The sequence below is a fragment of the Anomaloglossus baeobatrachus genome, chromosome 5 (assembly GCF_048569485.1).
Source record: "Anomaloglossus baeobatrachus isolate aAnoBae1 chromosome 5, aAnoBae1.hap1, whole genome shotgun sequence".
Taxonomy (NCBI): domain Eukaryota; kingdom Metazoa; phylum Chordata; class Amphibia; order Anura; family Aromobatidae; genus Anomaloglossus; species Anomaloglossus baeobatrachus.
Genome location: NC_134357.1, coordinates 89,604,185 through 89,624,871, shown reverse-complemented (window position 1 = coordinate 89,624,871; position 20,687 = coordinate 89,604,185). Strand labels below are relative to the sequence as shown.

At 42.4% G+C, this 20,687-nt stretch overlaps 1 protein-coding gene across 30 annotated transcripts in view; it reads right to left on the bottom strand.

The window, feature by feature from the left end:
• ANK3 (ankyrin 3) overlaps positions 1 to 20,687 on the bottom strand; it is a 1,059,766-nt gene that overhangs the window by 280,282 nt on the left and 758,797 nt on the right. For 23 of the 30 annotated variants that reach the window (XM_075348673.1, XM_075348677.1, XM_075348666.1 and 20 more), the window contains 4 exons: positions 9,695 to 9,793; positions 7,987 to 8,172; positions 4,524 to 4,547; positions 1,588 to 1,686 (listed from right to left, as the gene is read on the bottom strand). In XM_075348673.1, coding sequence (XP_075204788.1) covers positions 1,588 to 1,686; positions 4,524 to 4,547; positions 7,987 to 8,172; positions 9,695 to 9,793 — 408 coding nt within the window. The remainder of the gene's footprint in view (positions 1 to 1,587; positions 1,687 to 4,523; positions 4,548 to 7,986; positions 8,173 to 9,694; positions 9,794 to 20,687) is intronic. The other 7 variants (XM_075348664.1, XM_075348683.1, XM_075348685.1 and 4 more) reach the window with 1 other exon arrangement.

Genomic DNA, 20,687 nt, shown 5'->3' with positions numbered 1-20,687 from the left:
CTCGCTCCTGCGGCTTCATACACAGCGATGTGTTCTGCTGCAGGAACGAGGAACAACATCGTACCTGTCGCTGTAGCGACATTATGTAAATGACCGTCGTGACACAGATCACCGATTTTTGACTTTCACGCTCGTTCATCTTCTCTCCTAAGCTTTACACATTGCGACGTCGTTATCGGCGCCGGATGTGCGTCACTTTCGATTTGACCCCGACGATATCGCAGTAGCTATGTCGCAACGTGCAAAGTACCCCTTATATAGCAGACCCATCCACTCAGGTAACAATACGGTATGTCCTACATGCCAATACAACACTTGAGGTTCCCCAAAAGCAGATATATAACATAAAATCAATTTTAACATTTTTTCTTTAGGGCATTCTGATTTGGAGAACCCCTTCTGTTTCATCACCATGCCCAAATATTTCATATGGTAATAAGTTTCAGCCCCTTCTCCTTTATGACTCCCCCACAACCTGAAATATGACATTTCACTTTTGTTTTAAAAATTTTAAAGTAATGTTCCTTACAACATTAAATATGGCTCACAACTAAAAATAAGATATAGTTCTCGTCTTCGTCATATTTTAGCAGTAAAAAACAAATCTCCATTTTCATCAGTCAGCAAGAATACATTAAGGTAAAACACTTAGGCTATATGTCAGTCACTATTAATGCTTCTATAGCATTACAGCAAACATGAGTCAGGTCATCAATAATGTCTCACATAGGCCAGCACAGCACTTTTAGTTCACTAATCCCCTGGCTTTCTTTCCATAGCACATGCTGTAACTGTCATGCAAGTGGTTTGTTCTGCAAAACCATAAATGATCCCTACAGCGGCAGAGACAACCTGACCTGTCCTATTTACTGTTTGAACCATTTTAGTTGTTATTGGTTTGGATATGATGTCTCTTAGTATCTATCACGTCATAGCATAGACCATATGTAAACCATTTTTATTATTACTTTTTCATATAACCATCAGTCCTTCCTAGACCTAACCAAGATCCGGTGATGTCACTATCTCCCAGTGACATCATATGTTTTGCCAGCATTAGTCCTTCCTAGACCTAACCAAGATCCATTGATGTCACTATCTCCCAGTGATATCAATTTTTGCCAGCATTAGTCCTTCCTAGACCTAACCAAGATCCAGTGATGTTACTATCTCCCAGTGACATCACATTTTTGTCAGCATCAGTCCTTCAGACCTAAGTTGTGACATCACTTACTCAGTGACATCAGGTTTTTGTCATCATGACTCTTTCTAGGATGTAACCAAGATTCAGTGACATCACTCTCTCTCAAAGATGTCACGTTTTTGTCATCATAAGTCCTTCCTAGGCCCAACCAATATCCAATGACATAATACTCTTTCCCAGTGATATCACCTTTTTGTCATCCTCAGTCATTTCTAGACCTACTAAAGGTTCAGTGATATCACTTTTTTCTACTGACATTACCTTTTCAGCTTTTTACCTTTTCAATCGGCACTAGATATTAGTTGACCTTATGTTTCATAAACGATCTGATTAATGAAAGTGTAATAATTCATAATTAATTTTGCCCCGAATTGTTGACTTACTCTGGCAGTGAAGTCCACAGCTGCTCCCCGGCTTATAAGCAAGGTTGCCACATTAATGTTCCCATAGTGTGCGGCTATGTGGAGAGGTGTAAAGCCACTCTAGAAAGATCAAAGAAGAGCAAGGTAAATTTTATGGACTTGTCAATGCTGGCAATGTTAATTTATATAAGCAATATCAAAAGCAAATGCAACAACATTCAAAACCTATTGGCGCACGCAAAACATTAGCAGTAACCTGATCAATAGTCTCGTCTCTGCTGTATTTGACTCATAGTTCAACATTTAAGCTGTCGACATTACTCACGGCCTATTTTGTCATCAGTTTTCCTTCTGCAGCCCGGAACAGATTACTTATTACTAATTTATTGTTTATAGGTAAATTCAAGTACAGCTAATATATTACCTAGAGTAAATGTGAGTCACTGCTAATTGTCAGTATAAATATTTCTTTTCTCCATGTTCTGATCACACAGGGGCAGGCTGAGCAACCAGACTATCAAAGGATTCTCCAATAGGCCAAAGATCTGACCTTAAAAGGTCCAATAGAAGAAAAATCCCTTTTGGAGTAAATGGGTCCATACACATTAGACTAATGTTAGCCAAACCCATAAATATTGACAGGCTTAGCATCAGTGTAATGGTTATGGGGACACCGGCCGACTGATCGTTGGGGAAGCTGACAATCGGTCATGTCTAATATTGGTCAGACGATCGTATTGTTCTCCCGAAGATAAGCCGACATGTCAGCTGATGGCTTTATTATGAAGAACACAGGAGAGCTCGGCCAAACAAATGCTCCCGTAACTGGGAGAGTTGGCCAACATGGTTGTTGGCTGCACGATTGGCAGAAAAGTGTTTCTAAAGTGTATGGGGGTCTTTAGGGTTGGAGATAATCGGATGCTTCCTACTAGGGACTATGTCCTATGATTTTTAACTCACAACTAATCAATTAGACCTTTCTGTGTGCAAAGATAACCTTCACGATGTGACAACGAGTAGACATTCACATGCTCTGTGTAAATGGAGGTGGGTCTTCAGAACAATTTCCCCTTGTTGGCCCAAGGTACTCCAGTTCAGCATTGCATGACCAGGGCAGAGTTACTATCTCTCTATGCAATACATCCACATCATTAACCTTTACTTATTGTGGATACTAACATAGGAAATAATAACGTCTTGATGATAAACTGCAAATATGTCCCCTTATTTTTGTATAATGTAATGAGAAGTATACATTATATTTGTGACTTTCTGAACTAATTTAATTAAAGGGATTTCTACTTTTTATTTTTACCCATCTGCATGCAATGTTAAAACTAACAAAATCAGGCTCATTTAATCCATAAAATTCCACCTCTCTACTGTGGCATCCAATCACAACAAAGCCAATCACTGGCCTCAGGGGTGTTGTACCACCCACCTTAGCATCAGACCTCTATGCCCACTAATTGGCTGTGCTAAAGCAAAGACAGGCTCGGAGAGGCAGTTCTGGGGAGGCATGGGGGAAAACGGATGATTTTATTCATAGTTCTTAACAAGGTATGCCTATAACTTAAACAAATTTGATAGTGGAAAACCCCTTTAAATGTGTCCCTTAACTTATCACATCAGTGGTATAAGTTAGGAGTTCACTGCCATTCTAAATGGCTGTGTACATCATCTTTCCATCAAGGCAGCAGATTCAGGGTTGGACATAGCATTGGGAAAACCTGTGCGGCCCGAGAGGTAAATGTTGCCTACTTCTATCTGTAAAGCAGGTGGGATTATTCATTTTCACGAGCTCTTGGGCAACAAAGTGCCCATATATTGTTCTTGCCTGGGGCCCCTTTCTTTTTGTGTCCGCCAGTGAGCAGATTATTTGACATGTATAATTAAATACATGCATGGGTGTGTCATTTGGGGTGTAGCAACAGGGACCCTTTACTGTTTTGCTTTGAGGCCCAGGATCTTATGCCTCTGTTTAGGTAGCAAAATAACAATTACTTATAATTAATAATTATGTGTTCTGTCATCTAAAATATGTGAGTTTCTTTACATGTAAATTTTATTTGCAAAAAAATGTTGTATAACTCATGAATTCTGGAGCATAAATGTGACGGGATCTTCAACAAGTCATGTAGCATATATATGGTGGCCACATATGATGTGTTTGTCTATAAGGATGGATTACACATGCTCTTCCCATTATCTCAAAGAGCAAAACCAGATAATTGCATTATGTCAGACTATGTGTCTTACCCCCTGCATATATATCGTTACATCGATGATCTACAACTTATTCAACATGGAGACACAGATTTGAGGCCATTGCCTTTGAGAATAAAAAGTGTCGAAATCAACGACTAAGGGCATAATATAATATTGCATTGTGAGTCGGCTCCGATTTTGCTTGATCTCTAGATCACTGTATAATCGACCATTTACACCATAGGATCTAGACTTTGCAGACTAATAACATGCAATCAGTCTTTAATTCATCCTTCAAACAATATCTCTATTAAATTAGATGCAATTTGTAAAAAAAGGTAGCAAACATTTCAGCCATGCTAGCCGATAAAGGGCTTCATAAGTGAGGGTCTGCCAAATTCTGGTAGAGATCGCTGGTTTGCTGACACCAGGTAAGTGCAAGTGTCATGCAGAAAAGCCTACTAGAAAAACAGTTGAGGAAGCAGTGTGTCAGGACTGTCTGCAGCCCAGGACCAAGCCAATAAAATATTTATGAGGACGTCCCAAGCATTATGTGACATGCTGATAATTTGTTGCTCTGTTCCAGTTCTTTACTGCAGACAGCCCCGTTTACAGTATTGCCTCCTATAGCACATGCTCCCTCATAGTCTAAAGCAAATCAATACTACATAGGAGGCAACAGAAAGAAGATAAGGAGAAAGCAGCGGCAGTGCTAAGGTATGAGCAAGTGACTGCGTGTACATATATACCTCTGTTGTCCTATTCACCATCACCTATGTTTACACATTGGGAAGCAAAGAAGGGGAAAAGAATGAATGGTTAGTTCACCAGTGATGATATGGATGAAATAGACTAATGGTCATATTATGGGATGTGGGTGATCACAAGGCAGGCACAGAAGGTGAGTTACATCTTAAAGATCAGTGTTAGAATGTGATTCTGCATGCCTTATCGTGCGTGTTAGACAAAAATCATGTGACCCTCAACATAAACTATTAGGGTGTGACATTATACTGGATTACTAAGAAATATGCACACATTTTGCATGTCCTATAGGCTTGGCAATATTTTATATAAAACCATAAATTTAGAAGTTGGGTAACAGTAGAGATGGGAGAGCAGTATAATGCTCGGGTGCACAGTCCTTGAGTCAAGCAGGTCAGACGCTCGGACAGGCTCAACTCGAGTAACAAGTATAATGGAAGTTAATGATTGGGCAATGTGGCGCTCTGCCCACATACAGACAGCTATAAAGAGCATTTCTGGGTTGATGGTGAGCGGGGATTTTCTTTTATTTTTCTTCTTGACACACCACATCCAAAAACTTCCTTTTTATGCCCCGGGAGAGCCATTCAGACACTGCAAATGACTCTCACTGGCGTGCCGGCTCCCATCATTCAGTTAAGGGAGGCGGCTCTTTGTGTTCTTGTTTCAGAGAAGACACATCTGAGCACCCGCGATACTCGGCCGAGCACCGAACGTATCAGAGCACCCCAATGCTCAATAGTGTATTGAGTTGTGCCGTGTATGCTCATTCATCACTAGTTACCAATTATGACTAGAAGAGTTTGCAAAAAAGGGGTCACTTAAGGGTGCTTTACACGTTGCGACATCACTAGTGATAGCTATCGATGTCGTGCACGATAGCACCCGCCCCCGTCATTCGTGCGACATTTGGTGATCGCTGCCATAGCGAACATTATCGCTACGGCAACATCACACGCACATACCTTTTCAGCGACATTGCTGTGACCGCCGAACAATCCCTCCTTCAAGGGGGAGGTGCGTTCGGCGTCATAGCGACGTCACTGTGGCGTCACTAAGCGGCCGACCAATAGCAGAGGAGGGACGGAGATGAGCGGCCGGAATATGCTGCCCACCTCCTTCCTTCCTCATTGTGGGCGGCCGCAGGTACGAGGTTGTTCCTCGTTCCAGCGGTGTCACACATAACTATATGTGCTGCCGCAGGAACGACAAACAACCTCGCAAATGACCAGACAAAGATTTTTGATAAATGAATGACGTGTCACAGACCAACGATTTTTGCCTCTTTTGAGATCGTTTAAGGTCGCTCATACATGTCACACGCTGCGATGTCGCTAACGGCGTCGGATGTGCGTCACAAACACCGTGACCCCAACCATATATCGTTAGCAATGTCACAGCGTGTAAAGCACCCTTTAGAATAATATAGTGCAACACAAATCTGCACCAACGTTAAGCTTGGATTTGGCTCACGTTGAGGTTTCTATATTATAAGATCTAAAATCTAGATTTTCCTGGAGTAATGGGCCAGCTTCATGATCATGCGGGCTCACTTATAGTCATTGTAGTAAGAAACTGATTGTATAGTAGCTCCATGAGAGATTAAAGTATGTAGAGACTTTTAGAGACAATATTATCACGTGGCCCCCAACTAAAAAGCAGATTACAGGTTGACAGTCAGACCTATATTATTACTACAGTATAGTAAAAGATACTACACAGTGCAAAAACTTCAATGCCATACAATGTCTAATAAGGCTGCCATATTGTGCACATGTAATAGCGCAACACCATGACTAAATCTATTCTTTCTAAATCCAAAACATAAAAAAACTATGAAAACAAATTATTTGGAATTCTTCATGATTAAAACTAAGGGGAGATGCATTGATATACTACTGTATGTTTGCAGGAGCATCCTCTAACAAGTACCATATGTTATGTTTTTAGAGAAAAGAAAAAAAAAAAAAGAGAAAAAAAAATATTGTGTCCATCTTATAATCCAGTTGTCTTACCGGGGGGTGGGGGGGGGGACAGTGGTGGTGGAGCATTGTCACAGGAGGCATGGGCGGTGGTGGAGTAGGGCAATGCTGCAGGCTCTGTGAGGCAGGAGGAGCATCCAGAAATTGTCGGAACAGCTGTCTTCAAAGAAGTGGTGCCCGCAGTCGGCGCGAGTGTAGATGGAGCTCTCAGCTCAATGACAAGCCGAGATCTCATCTGCGCAATACTGCTGGGAAATCAATGAGCGGGACTCGCCGCATGTGCAGATGTGTTCTTGAGGCGAGAGCTACATCTGTGCATGCGCTGACAGCGGGCGCCATTATTTGAAGCCAGCACTGTCGACATTTTCAGAATGGCGGCCCCTGCCTCACAGCCTGCAACCCCTGCACAGCCCGCAGCCCCAGCACAGCTCGTGGTAAGCCCGCAGCACAACGCCCGCGGCCCGCAGCATCTCCTGTGACCCCTCTCCACCTCCCTTGGTAAGCTACATTCGGATTATGAGACACACCCCTTATTTTCCTCCCACATTTTTGGGAGGAAAAGTGCGTTTTATAATCCAACAAATACGGTATAGGAATGTTGTGTAGTATAACTTTATTGTATGATCTTACTTTTATAAACAGATTAAAATTATTGGAGTACGTCCACATGATCCGGAGACTGCGGAGAAGCGAATACTGTCTGCAGGAAAAAGTGGTCCATGTCCACGATCAGGGTTCTGGGCACTGCGGACTTTCTGTGTGTTCTGCCAGCTGAGAAGACTCGAATCTCCGCAAGAATAAATTGACATGCTGCGTCTTTGAATGCTGCGTTGCATGTTAGTTTATGCTGCATACAAAAAAGCAGAGTGGGCATGGGATTTCAATAAATCCCATCCACTGTGCTTGTACTGTACAACGCAGCATTATGGAGGCAGGGCAATATTCTACTAATCTTAATGGTGGGAACCCGGCCTTAGGGTTACTGATGTGCACTAAAACTAGCCTAACACAGATTCTACCTATGTGCCATCAAGGCCTATGGTTTCCGGGAGCTGTAGTCGGCTTAGGTTTTGTATGGCTCCTCTCTAGTTGTTTATGTTTCTGCAAGACTGTGTCAGGTACAATGTGCTTCTCTTCTATAATTATGCATGAGTCTCCTATAATAAAGTTTTTGCATCTGAGCGGTGCAGACATTCCTGTAAGCAGACTGTGTTGGCACATGCACTGCATAAATTAAAAGTAGATAAAAAGAAATAAACTAAAAACTTAAAACTGTGTCCATAAATTCTGAGAAAGTAATGACTAAATAAACAAAATTAGATGTTGGGTGGAAGCAAGGGAGACATGAGATAATGGAAGGAAGGAGTTGTAGTGCTTCTTGGGGAGATGCTTTGCTGGAAGACATTTGACTGCATTATAACATGCATTAAAATGTGTCTAGTACATTCACATAAACCAGACAAACCTTGGATTCCACATCGGCGTTGTGGTCATTCTGCAAGAGAAGAGCTGCTGCTTTCGTGTCGTCCTTCCGGGCAGCAATGTGTAGAGCCGGCAAACGGACTTTTCCTTTAGTGTCATTTTCAAGAAGAAGAGAAACCACTTGGTCATGACCTTGTTGAAGGGCGACTGCCAAAGGTGTGAATCCATCCTGAGAAGGTAAATTGGGAGATTTTAACTTTTTCAACTATTTCAGAAGAAGATAAATGAACAACAATCGGCTGTTGAGATGTAAATCAGAGGCATCTAGGACAAGGTTTATAACCCAAACTATGAAGATCATTGAGATTGTTTCCTGTTGCGAGCCTTCGATGAAGGAGTTTACCAAAATCAGGCACTTACGTACCATTGTAGCCTAAAACAACTTTTCAGTTAAGTTACTATAGCAAAAGTGTCTCAGTTTTAGTACACAGATCATTTGACTAACATTGTCTTGTTTAATTCCTCAGTGAGTATTTCCTGAATACCAATCACATGGCCCCATTTTTGATATGCACTCCTCAGTATTTGGAATGTCATAAATGCCGGCCATTCGGAGCGTTTCATTGAGTTGCCGGGATTGTTCACTTATTTGTTAAGTTCATACTGTGATATTCCAAAAATAAGACAGGGTATAATATTATTTTTGCTTCCAAAAAAAGGAATACGGTATTTTTGGGGGAGAGCTTATTTTTATTTTTCCATGAACAACAATCACACATTAATGCTTCAATTTACCTTGAAGGTGTACAGCCAGCTTCATCTTGAAGGTGTGGGCAGCTTTAGAGTTAGTAACCTTAACCCTAACCTACATTCACAATTGCTGGTGCAGGGTCAGTGTCTCTTGTGGTAACACTGGCACGCTCAATACACTTTGTGTGGCAGTGGCACTCTTCTTCTCTTTGCGACTGGGGGGAGGCAGAGGGCGGGAGTCTGGAGCGGGACTTGGGAACGGTGGTTGTGACGTCACATGTGCCTGCTTTTGCGGGAGTGACTAGGGCTGGCCGGGAGGCGGGATCCAAGAGGCGGCACTCGGGAGGCAGGAAGTGGGACCCTGGAGTAGCAGCCAAGCCCACACCATAGCGCAGTAGCTGCCAGGAGGCAGGACCCAGGTGGCAGCATTTGGAAGGTGGGACTTCGGAGCGGCAGCCAAGCAAACATCCTAGCACAGTAGCTGCCAGGAGGCGAGAATCAGGTGACAACACTCAGGAGGTGGGAGGGACTCGGCAGCGATTTGGAAGCCAAAGTATGCCTATTCCAGTGCCTCCAGGTTAGGTTATGTCTCCATGATGTTAGTGACACAACCTAGTATCACGTGACATAACCTAGCATTGGAGGCACTGACTAACTAGGGCTTATTTTTGAAGTAGGGCTTATATTTAAAGCCTACCCCAAAAATCCCTAAAATTAAGCTAGGGCTTATTTTGGGGGAGGGATTATTTTTGGAAAAATATGGTAGTAGATGGTTTCCAGCATATGTAGAGGAAACAACATTTTATGGGGGCTCAGATCCCTGGAGCAGAGAACTTCTGGGCAGGAGAAAGAGGGAGAGGAGCGTACTACATACTGTATAAAACAGTGTCCAAAATCAGTACAATGATGGTAGACAATTGGCATAAGGACCTTGAATCATCATAGAACCACGAAACAAAAAATAACAGTTGAGGAACCATTTACAAAAGTGCAACTCTTACCTCTGTAGCGAGACTTTGACTTGCTCCATTGTCTAGCAAAAACTTCACAACTTCCAAGTGGTTTTCCTGTGCTGCCATATACAGTGGAGTGAACCCATTCTAAAAGAAAAAAATGATAATACAAAAATAAATACATTTGTATTTGACTGTAGGCCATTTTGTATAATTTTAGATTTGCCATTACACAGAAGCATCTATTGAATGTAGGTATTCCCTTAGAGCTGTGGTTTCCATGCTTTTCATGAATAGAAACTCATGACAAAAAAATCTTTCTATTCTCCCCTCCAAGAATTTTTATGCAGGGGCGGCTAAAGTATTCTGTCTGGTTATGAATTAGTTGACTGCTTTGTCTGCCACCATACCAAGCATCCTGAGACAGAAACCATTTTGCTATTCCTACTGCTGATGTCTCCTGGGGACAACAGCAGATCAGGTTCCAAAAAACATGGTCAGGTTCCAAAAAACATGGTTGGCCAGTCCTGCCATAGAGATAAGCCAACCTGAATTTCTCTCTGCTCAAGGACCATGAATGTTTTTACGTACGTTTCAGAAATTTAGAATCAGTTAAAAAGCTTTACGACTAATGTTATCTAATGTGTCAAATACAAGTACCGTATATGCCAGCGTATAAGACGACTGGGCGTATAAGACGACCCCCAATTTCTGCCCTAAAAATATAGAATTTGGGATATACTCACTGTATAAGACTACATACAGACAAACACACACAACTCTGCTACATACAGACAAACACATACAACTCTGCTACATACAGACAAACACATACAACTCTGCTACATACAGACAAACACATACAACTCTGCTACATACAGACAAACACATACAACTCTGCTACATACAGACAAACACATACAACTCTGCTATATACAGACAAACACACACAACTCTGCTACATACAGACAAACACATACAACTCTGCTACATACAGACAAACACATACAACTCTGCTACATACAGACAAACACACACAACTCTGCTACATACAGACAAACACATACAACTCTGCTACATACAGACAAACACATACAACTCTGCTACATACAGACAAACACATACAACTCTACTACATACAGACAAATACACACAACTCTGCTGCTCTGTGGGGCCTGCACCCGCGGCTCGGCGGGTACAGCACCCGCGGCATCGGCGGGGGGGGGGATTGGCAGGGCATACATCTGGGGGGTTAGAAGCAGCTCACCAGGGCCCATAATGGGGAGGCGGGGAGGGCATTTACCCGATTAGGTCACGGTGGAGAGGGGGCCCACACAGCGCCGGACAGAAGCTCGCCTCCTTCATCTGTGGGACTGAGAAGGCGGTAGCTCCGCCCACAGATGAAATTCAAAACAGGATGTCTGCGCGCCTTAAAGTGACGGCGCCGCAGATTGCTGCCGAGGTATGATATATATGATATATCCGGCTGTATATCCGGCGTATAAGACGACCCCCCACTGTAGCCATTATTTTAAGGGGGTAAAAAGTCGTCTTATACGCCAGTATATACGGTAGTCATAAATATAGACTTAAAGGGTTATTCTCATCTCCAAGATCCTATCCCAAAATGTAGTAGGTGTAATAATAATATTAGCAAATACCGCCGATTAGAAATGTAGTATAGTTCTCCTGATATAACCATGTATCTTACCTCATGTGCAATTATAAGCAACTGTCACTATATGAGTGGACGTAACCATGGATAACTAAGCTGCAATGCCCTGCACATGAGGTTGGAGACATGGTTATATCAAGAGAACTATACCACATTTCTAATTGGAGGTATTTGCTAATATTATTATGCCTACTATATATTGGGATATGATCTTTGAGATGGGAATACCCCTTCAAATTGGATTTGGTCACAAGCTGGGTTGTGAGCTTGCGTTTTTGGCCAAAATAACCTCATACAGCATATATTTTATATATATTTTTGCAAGTATCACATCTTTATACAGGATGCAGCCAGGAGTCTCCGCTCCTATGTGGTGCAACTTATATAGTGCTGGGCAGCCCACCTAGTCTAATAGTATGGGAGTCATCAATAGGCTGTAAGCGTGACACTGTGCACCTACATGGGTGAACGGCGCCCCATACAAGCCATTTGTGTGCAATTTTAATACTAAGCAATCACCCCCTCCATGGAGTAACAGTGTGTGAGGGGTTGCTCCATCAGTGTTTTGCACCTTTTGCCTCCATGTTTATTAAGGGGTTTTGCGGCATCCTCTGAGTGCATTTGTTCCTATGTCCTGGGCAGGTAAACACTGTTGCCCTTTTGTTGCTGTGAATTATTCTTGAGTTTTTTTGGGAAAATTGAATTCCTCTTTTTATGGTTTAGCTTTTATATTATTTTATATCTGCTGAATCTTCTACATATTAAGATTATTTCTTGGAGGTGGGAACACCCCTTTAACACAATAATAATACTTATAATATACTTTTAAAGTACTTAAAGAATGTATAATTAATTATTTTGTTTATATTTAATTTGGATGTGACAATATCCTTATTTCCATTTGCCATGAAATTTGATATTTTCAAAGGACATTTCCGTTTATCTTGACCAACATATCTCCACTATATATAGCATTGAGGCTTGTCTGCGTCCTACTGGGAAATGTCTTTTTTATCCTGCCCTTGTTTAACCTTTCTTAGTAACCTTAAGTCATTTTGATGACATTTTCAGTGATTTATTTGTGACTATTACCATGTAGCGCGGGAGGCATTGGATAGACGGGAACACTACACTTTAGCTTGTTCTTGCTATTGGTTTAAGCTTCTTTTATCTATGCTCGTGACCCTACCATCTTCGATAATCTTGCTTTAAATTATTGTTAAGGTGGAAAATTTACTTTTTTTTAGCTTAAAACATAGAAAATTGTCAAATTTTATCAAAATGTGAAATATTTGGTTGTAACCTGAGTTGCCAATTTAACTTTATTCTTCTAGACGACTTATCAAAAAATCATGGGAATAACATTGGAATATCATAATAAATCATTATGATTAGTCATACATGTCTGAAGACCATAAATCTGATATGAAGACACTGTAAAATCTTGATAATTACAGTCAAAATAATCTGTATAAGTTTCTTCAGCTTCAAAAAAAAATCACTGATGCCTTAAAAAAAATGTATGAACAGGACAAAAAGGTGACCTAGTTTTACAGACTGTCCTGGATTTTCTGGACGGTTGGCAACCCAGGCTGTAACAGAAGGCAGTTTGTTTGCCAAAGGGGTGGAGATCGGTACAATAATGTGTGTCTGTAGAAGCGGTGAAGCACAATGGAGGGTCAGTGAAATTTGAGGTTGCATTTCATCTAATGGAGTTGGGACTTGATCAGGATTTATGGTGTCCTTAATGCTGAGAAATACAGGCAGATACCAGATTAAAAGATGCACTTTTTTCCCCCAAAATGGAGGTAAAATGGGGTGGTGTCTTACAAAATGGATATAGCTTACCGGGGCGGCCGTCGTGGAGCAGGGTCATAGGAGGCAGGGTCACAGGACGGGCTTAGGGGTGTTGTGGGTGTTATTGATCTGCAGGCGGGCTGCAGGGTGTCACGGCGGCGGTGGAAGCCATTGATCTGCCTCCTCCACAGCCATTTTCTTGAAGTCCATGTCGTCATCTGTGGGAAATTCAATGGTGCCCACAGTCAGATCAATGGCACCCACCGCTAAGACCCTCTGACCTGTGACCATCCTGACTCACTCCACTGCAGTGTCACGCCCACAGACCACCGGCAGATCAATGTTGCTTGCCGCCACAACACCTCCAAACCCACAGTATCGCCGACCCTTCTGAGCCGCAATACCCCCTCCTCTGAGCCCATAGCATCGCCCTGTCTCCTGTGACCTTCCTGAGCCTCTCCACTACCACCACTCTCCCCTGGTGAGCATTAGGATTAAGATGCCCTGAGATTATAAGACGGACCCTCATTTTAACATCAAAAATTATTTTTTCCTATGTTCCTTCTCTAAATTTGGGGTGCATCTTATAATCTTGTGCGTCTTATAATACGAAAAATACGGTACTTATATAGCACCCAGGGGGCAGGGGGAATCAGGTAAGGGGTCTCGTAACTGAGTTACTTGTCGCCGGGCCGGTTTGGTGATCTGTGATGTCGCGGTGGCCTGTCCGGCTTTGTGCCCCAAGGTGTACACCAATAAGGAGGGAGGATGATAGGGATTGTAGTAGGAAGATTGTAGTGACACCACCTGTGGTACGCGGCCAGAGATTAGCCGCTGCTGCTGTTGCTGTCCTCCAGGGCAGATGGTAATAGCAGCAGAGATGGTGTCGCTCCCCACAGGTGTAGTGGGCCCCAGGGAGGATGATGAGGGGAGTACTGATGGCGAAGGCCTTTGGCGCCAAGGCACGGGCCGGCGCCACCGGTAATAAGAATCCAAGTCAGATGCTTCAGTTCATATATACTGAGAGAATCCCGGCACACAGTATGAAAACAGGAAAAAAGACGTAATTCTTGTTGTATGTGGTGGTTTTATTCAAGAAAAAAGGTTTCTCATAGCAAGTTGTAATAGAGTCTTTTCATGATAACAGAAAAATGCATGACAGTCCGACGTTTCGGCTATAAGTTAAGCCTTCATCAGGGACCATATGATACTGAATATAAACACATGAAAAACACAGACATAATTACAATAATATCATGTTCTGAATAAATACATAACAACAGAGTTTTATCAAGTAATGTGACAAACAAACGTGAGAACAGTGTACGTGAGGCTAAGTGAATCAGATGGGCATCCGATGGGAGGGAGGGTAGGGGGAGGGGTAGAGAAAAGAAAAGAATATACATCAAGGAGGAAGGGAAAAGGGAATTGGAATGGGGAGAGAAGCAAGGAAGAAGGCAACAGAGAGAAGGAAATGATAAAACATACCCGTGTTGTTGTTAATCATAGAAGATTCCTATTAGCAACGCTAGAGATTAAAGCGATTCAGAGAAATATTGATCTTCCCAGAAAAGAGGGCTTTGGTTGTCAGGTGTGGGTCACTATAGAGTGCGGCTATTGGGTAGAAAAAGGAAGAAAGAGAAAAGGGAAGGGAATAAGAAAATAAAAGAGGTTATAGTCGTGGGCATTGTACATTAAGAAAGAAAGGAATGAAAACTGAGAAATAGGTAACACATACCTATGGAAACCACCTTGTCATATGAGTAGGTGTATGTCCTTATATCGTTGAGGAATGGAATGTATTCCTATTACGTATATGTAGTGGCTAGAATAAAGACCAAAGAGATGAAAGGGTTTGTACTGTAATGCAAAACCATCAATGACACAATGAGACAAACTGCAGACATACCGCTGTGGATGGAGAAACTGTCTCAAGATAATTGTAGGAGAACGCTTGGTGTGTTTAGGCAATGGAAAAAATGCCCAATGAAAGGAGACTAAAATATAACGTGAGACTGTTAGGGTCACATGAAAGCAGTTGACATATAGTACGGGCACTAGTGGACACATACCTAAAATGTCCGTGAGATATCAAAAGGCCAAGGTAGAATCCACCAATCATAAAGATGTACGGTTTGCCATATATACCATGTAAGGACAAGTATATGTGAAATATGCCGCTATGAAAAAAAGTTGAGTAGAGGCGGATTAGTATCACTAATGGAAGGCGAGCCCTAATGTAAGTAAGAGGGTAAAAAAGAAAGAAAACCTACCGCAGTATGACCAAATGCTATTTCAAAGTTGGAGCTCCATGTTAGTATGGTAAGATGGCTATACAGTAAAATGACAGAAAAGGAGAAAAAAACGTAATGCTATAAGATATAGCTGAAGATATGACATAGTGTAAATAAGACTTAATACAATATGAAGCCATGGTCACATACCTAGGCTGGCAGTGAAATGGTTGAGACCGGAGGAGAAAAGCCAATGCCCTAAGAAAATGTAAGTATATATAAGGGAAACGTGAAAAGCATGGGTACAAGAGGGTACAGACAGGACGTTACCTTATGCCGCCTATGAATCAAAGTATGGGAGCCCAAGGGTATGGTGTGAGGATCGGGTATATAAGGGGAATGTGCGGGACGGCGTCTGACGTCATTTCCGGGTCAGGGAATGCTGGGAAGTGATGACGTGTGCGCGCATGCGCATTGCGCCGTACTCGTTCCGTCATCCAGACTGGGGAAAACAGATGAGCGATGCGCAATGTACGCATGCGCAGTACGTGCAGTGACAGGTAATTCAGCGTCCAAGTATGGGATCCGTGATTACTTAGAGGCAAAAGTGCAGCGTGCAGTTGGTCAGGAAAGTGGGTGCACGCTAAAGGCCCAGTGGAGGGGTGTTCTAGGTAATCTGAGGAAGGAAAGAGAAAAATATTAAAATCATAATAATGGGTATATTACAAGCAAAGTAATATAAATGAGTAGGGATAATAAATGCAATATGCAGACAGACATAGTTAGAGCGTTGTCAACCATTATACATACTAGTGATGTGATGAAACATAGGATTAATGATCAAACATATGTTATACGAAAAGCATTGTCTTAATATTGAAGGAGCAACAGTATAAGCCAAAAGTCCTCAGGAACAATGCGTGTGTCATGAATAAACATTTAAGATGAAATGACAAGTATAGAAAGATTTTTTTATAGAAAAATTTTTTTATCACGAAATAAAGAATAAAAAACACCTGCTGAGCAGTACCTGATGGAAATTACAAAACAGTCATAAAATATACGTATTGATAAAGTTTAACATAAGACCTCATACTCTCTATTGAGACCCGAGGGCTCCAGTGTTTTGAGAGTATGAATCCAGTAGGCTTCTCGTGTCTTAAGCCTAGTGATTCTGTCTCCCCCTCTCCTGATGGGGGGAACATGTTCAATAACCTGAAAACGTAATTGGGATATGGAATGGTTGTGGGAGATGAAATGAGATGGTATAGGTAAAAGAGTTTGTTGGCAGCGAATTGTGGACTTATGTTTGCTAATGCGGTCTCGGATATGCTGGGTGGTTTCCCCAACATATCCGAGACCGCACGGACACTTAATGAGATATATGACGAAAGAGGATTCGCAGGTAAAAAAACCTTTAATGGGAAAACGTTGGCCTGAGTGAGGATGTGTGAACGAATCACCCTTAGTGATGTTTGAGCATTGGGTACAGCTTAGACAGGGGAAAGTACCCCTGCGTTGAGTTGTTAGTGTAAGTTGAGTGGGAGTAGAGGTGGCTGATCCAAAATCTGCTCGCACTAGACGGTCCCTAAGGTTTTGAGGTCTTTTGTGACAAAAGAGTGGTGGTTGACTAAAAGAAGGAATGGAGGGGTAGGATTGTGATAACAAGGGCCAGTGTTTGCGTATGGTATCCCTAATTGGTGTGTTGAACGGGTGATAGGTAGAAACAAACGGAATTCTGGAGACCTCATGATTCGTACGGGAATGACGTGTAGAAATTGTAGAATATCGGGAAATATGGGGGGGATACCCCCTCTCTTGGAATTTGCGAGACATTTCATCATGGCGGACTGTGCGAGTGACAGGATCAGTCACGATCCGGGCGATTCTGTGATGCTGCGAAAGTGGTAGGGAGTCCTTGACATGTCGAGGGTGGCAACTAGTATAATGTAAAAGACTGTTTTTATCTGTATCTTTGGTGAAAAGGTCAATGGAGATGGTACCCACATCATCCTTGATTACAGTGGTGTCCAAAAAATGGATAGAGGTAGGATCATAGTGAAGGGTGAAAGTCACGTTAGGTACGCAGCTGTTGAGAAAAGTTAGAAATTGTTGTAAAGTGTCACTGTCGCCTTGCCATATCATAAAAACATCATCTATGTAACGTTTCCAGGTGAGAACATGTAAGCGGAAAAGTGAAGAATCATAGATGTAATGCTGTTCGAACCAGGCCATGAAGATATTGGCATAAGGAGGTGCCATATTAGACCCCATTGCTGTGCCTCTTCGTTGCACATAGAACTGGTCCCTGAATAAGAAAAAGTTCTGTTCAAGAACAATGTGCAGGAGATCCTGACAAAAAGTGTGTTGAGGGTCAGAGAGATTGCTAAATTTGTCAAGGAACCAGTCAACAGCCTCTATACCAAGATGATGATCTATACTGGTATAGAGGCTGTTAACATCCAGTGTCACTAGTAAACAATTGGCTGGTATAGAGCCCAAAGAACGAATGTGTGTCAAAAAATCGGTGGTGTCCTTTAAATAGGAAGTGATACTTGGGACCAAAGGGGACAGAATTTTGTCGAGGGTGATTGCTAGGGGAGAGAGAATAGAGTCCGTGGATGCCACGATCGGGCGACCTGGTGGTCGCGTCAGATTTTTATGAATTTTGGGGAGTATATAAAAGACTGGTGTAATGGGGTTTGATTTCTGTAGGAATTCAGATAATTTTTTGTCGATAGTGCCGATCTGAAGGTGGTAGCTAATGGTGGAGGAAATCAACTGACGTATTTTGGAGGTGGGATCACTGCTGATGGGTGTATATGTAGCGGTATCATGAAGTTGATTGTGAATTTCTGAGAGATAATATGCTTTATCCAAAACTACAATAGCCCCACCTTTATCGGCTGGTTTAACAATTATCTGGGAATTATTTTTCAAATCATTAATGGCACGTGACTCTTCGGGAGTGCAGTTATGCTTAAGGTGAAATTTGCCCTGGTGTATGTCATTAAGAATACGATCAATATCGGTTGTTACCAAAGAGATGTATGTCTCCACTGGATGATAGGTTTTGGGGGGGCAAAAACTGCTGGGAATAGACAGGCCTAGACTCTTTAACCTAAACATTTCACTAGAACCGGAACCCTCGGGTTCAACAGGAGGGAGATTAGAAGTGTTAAAGTGAACTTTGAGACGGAGATTCCGGAAAAATCTCCCAGTCTCTTGCTCTAGTCTAAAGGAGTCAAAAGGCGGGGTTGGGCAGAATGAAAGTCCTTTCTGTAATATGGCTGATTCACTGGGGGAGAGGTTGTAGGAGGAGATATTATAGACCAAGTTGGTCCTACCTGTGACCGAGTCGTGACGGTACGTGGTACGAAGTCTCTTGCCCCGCCGCGTCTTCCTTTTGGAGGATGTCTTGGACCTAAAAAATGAGAAGAGCGGGATTGACTATGTTCGCTATCAGAGCTGTTAGATGATGAATAGTGTCCCTGATATGGAGTGCGACGTGGTTGATTGTAGCCAGAGAACCGCCAGGTGTAAACTTGGTTCTTTAAATAGTCCTCTTGATCCCGTTGAAATTTCGCGCGTTTCCGTGTCCGTAGGGATTTCCTAAACTCCGAAATGGTCGCTTCAGTCTTGGTCTTAATATTATTGTACTCTGTAGGAGATAGAGTATTCTGGAATTGGTGTTCAATAGTAGTAATGTTGGCACTGATATCCGTAATTTCTTTGTCGAGGTATTCAATGGTGAGTAGTATAAGGTCCATAGAGCATTTATTTAAAATACTCTCGTATTTGTCACAATACGATGCGTTTTCAGAAAATAGTGTTGGGCGAAGGGGAATGCGCAAACCCCGTGGGATCCTTTTGGCCTTGTGGTACTCCGCCAAAGTGATGTAATGTAACTCTAAAGCAGTATGTCTGCGCAGTTCTTTCTCGTAGTCCTTGCTTCTGATCTCTTCCGTTGGTATTACCAATACCAACGGAAGAGATCAGAAGCAAGGACTACGAGAAAGAACTGCGCAGACATACTGCTTTAGAGTTACATTACATCACTTTGGCGGAGTACCACAAGGCCAAAAGGATCCCACGGGGTTTGCGCATTCCCCTTCGCCCAACACTATTTTCTGAAAACGCATCGTATTGTGACAAATACGAGAGTATTTTAAATAAATGCTCTATGGACCTTATACTACTCACCATTGAATACCTCGACAAAGAAATTACGGATATCAGTGCCAACATTACTACTATTGAACACCAATTCCAGAATACTCTATCTCCTACAGAGTACAATAATATTAAGACCAAGACTGAAGCGACCATTTCGGAGTTTAGGAAATCCCTACGGACACGGAAACGCGCGAAATTTCAACGGGATCAAGAGGACTATTTAAAGAACCAAGTTTACACCTGGCGGTTCTCTGGCTACAATCAACCACGTCGCACTCCATATCAGGGACACTATTCATCATCTAACAGCTCTGATAGCGAACATAGTCAATCCCGCTCTTCTCATTTTTTAGGTCCAAGACATCCTCCAAAAGGAAGACGCGGCGGGGCAAGAGACTTCGTACCACGTACCGTCACGACTCGGTCACAGGTAGGACCAACTTGGTCTATAATATCTCCTCCTACAACCTCTCCCCCAGTGAATCAGCCATATTACAGAAAGGACTTTCATTCTGCCCAACCCCGCCTTTTGACTCCTTTAGACTAGAGCAAGAGACTGGGAGATTTTTCCGGAATCTCCGTCTCAAAGTTCACTTTAACACTTCTAATCTCCCTCCTGTTGAACCCGAGGGTTCCGGTTCTAGTGAAATGTTTAGGTTAAAGAGTCTAGGCCTGTCTATTCCCAGCAGTTTTTGCCCCCCCAAAACCTATCATCCAGTGGAGACATACATCTCTTTGGTAACAACCGATATTGATCGTATTCTTAATGACATACACCAGGGCAAATTTCACCTTAAGCATAACTGCACTCCCGAAGAGTCACGTGCCATTAATGATTTGAAAAATAATTCCCAGATAATTGTTAAACCAGCCGATAAAGGTGGGGCTATTGTAGTTTTGGATAAAGCATATTATCTCTCAGAAATTCACAATCAACTTCATGATACCGCTACATATACACCCATCAGCAGTGATCCCACCTCCAAAATACGTCAGTTGATTTCCTCCACCATTAGCTACCACCTTCAGATCGGCACTATCGACAAAAAATTATCTGAATTCCTACAGAAATCAAACCCCATTACACCAGTCTTTTATATACTCCCCAAAATTCATAAAAATCTGACGCGACCACCAGGTCGCCCGATCGTGGCATCCA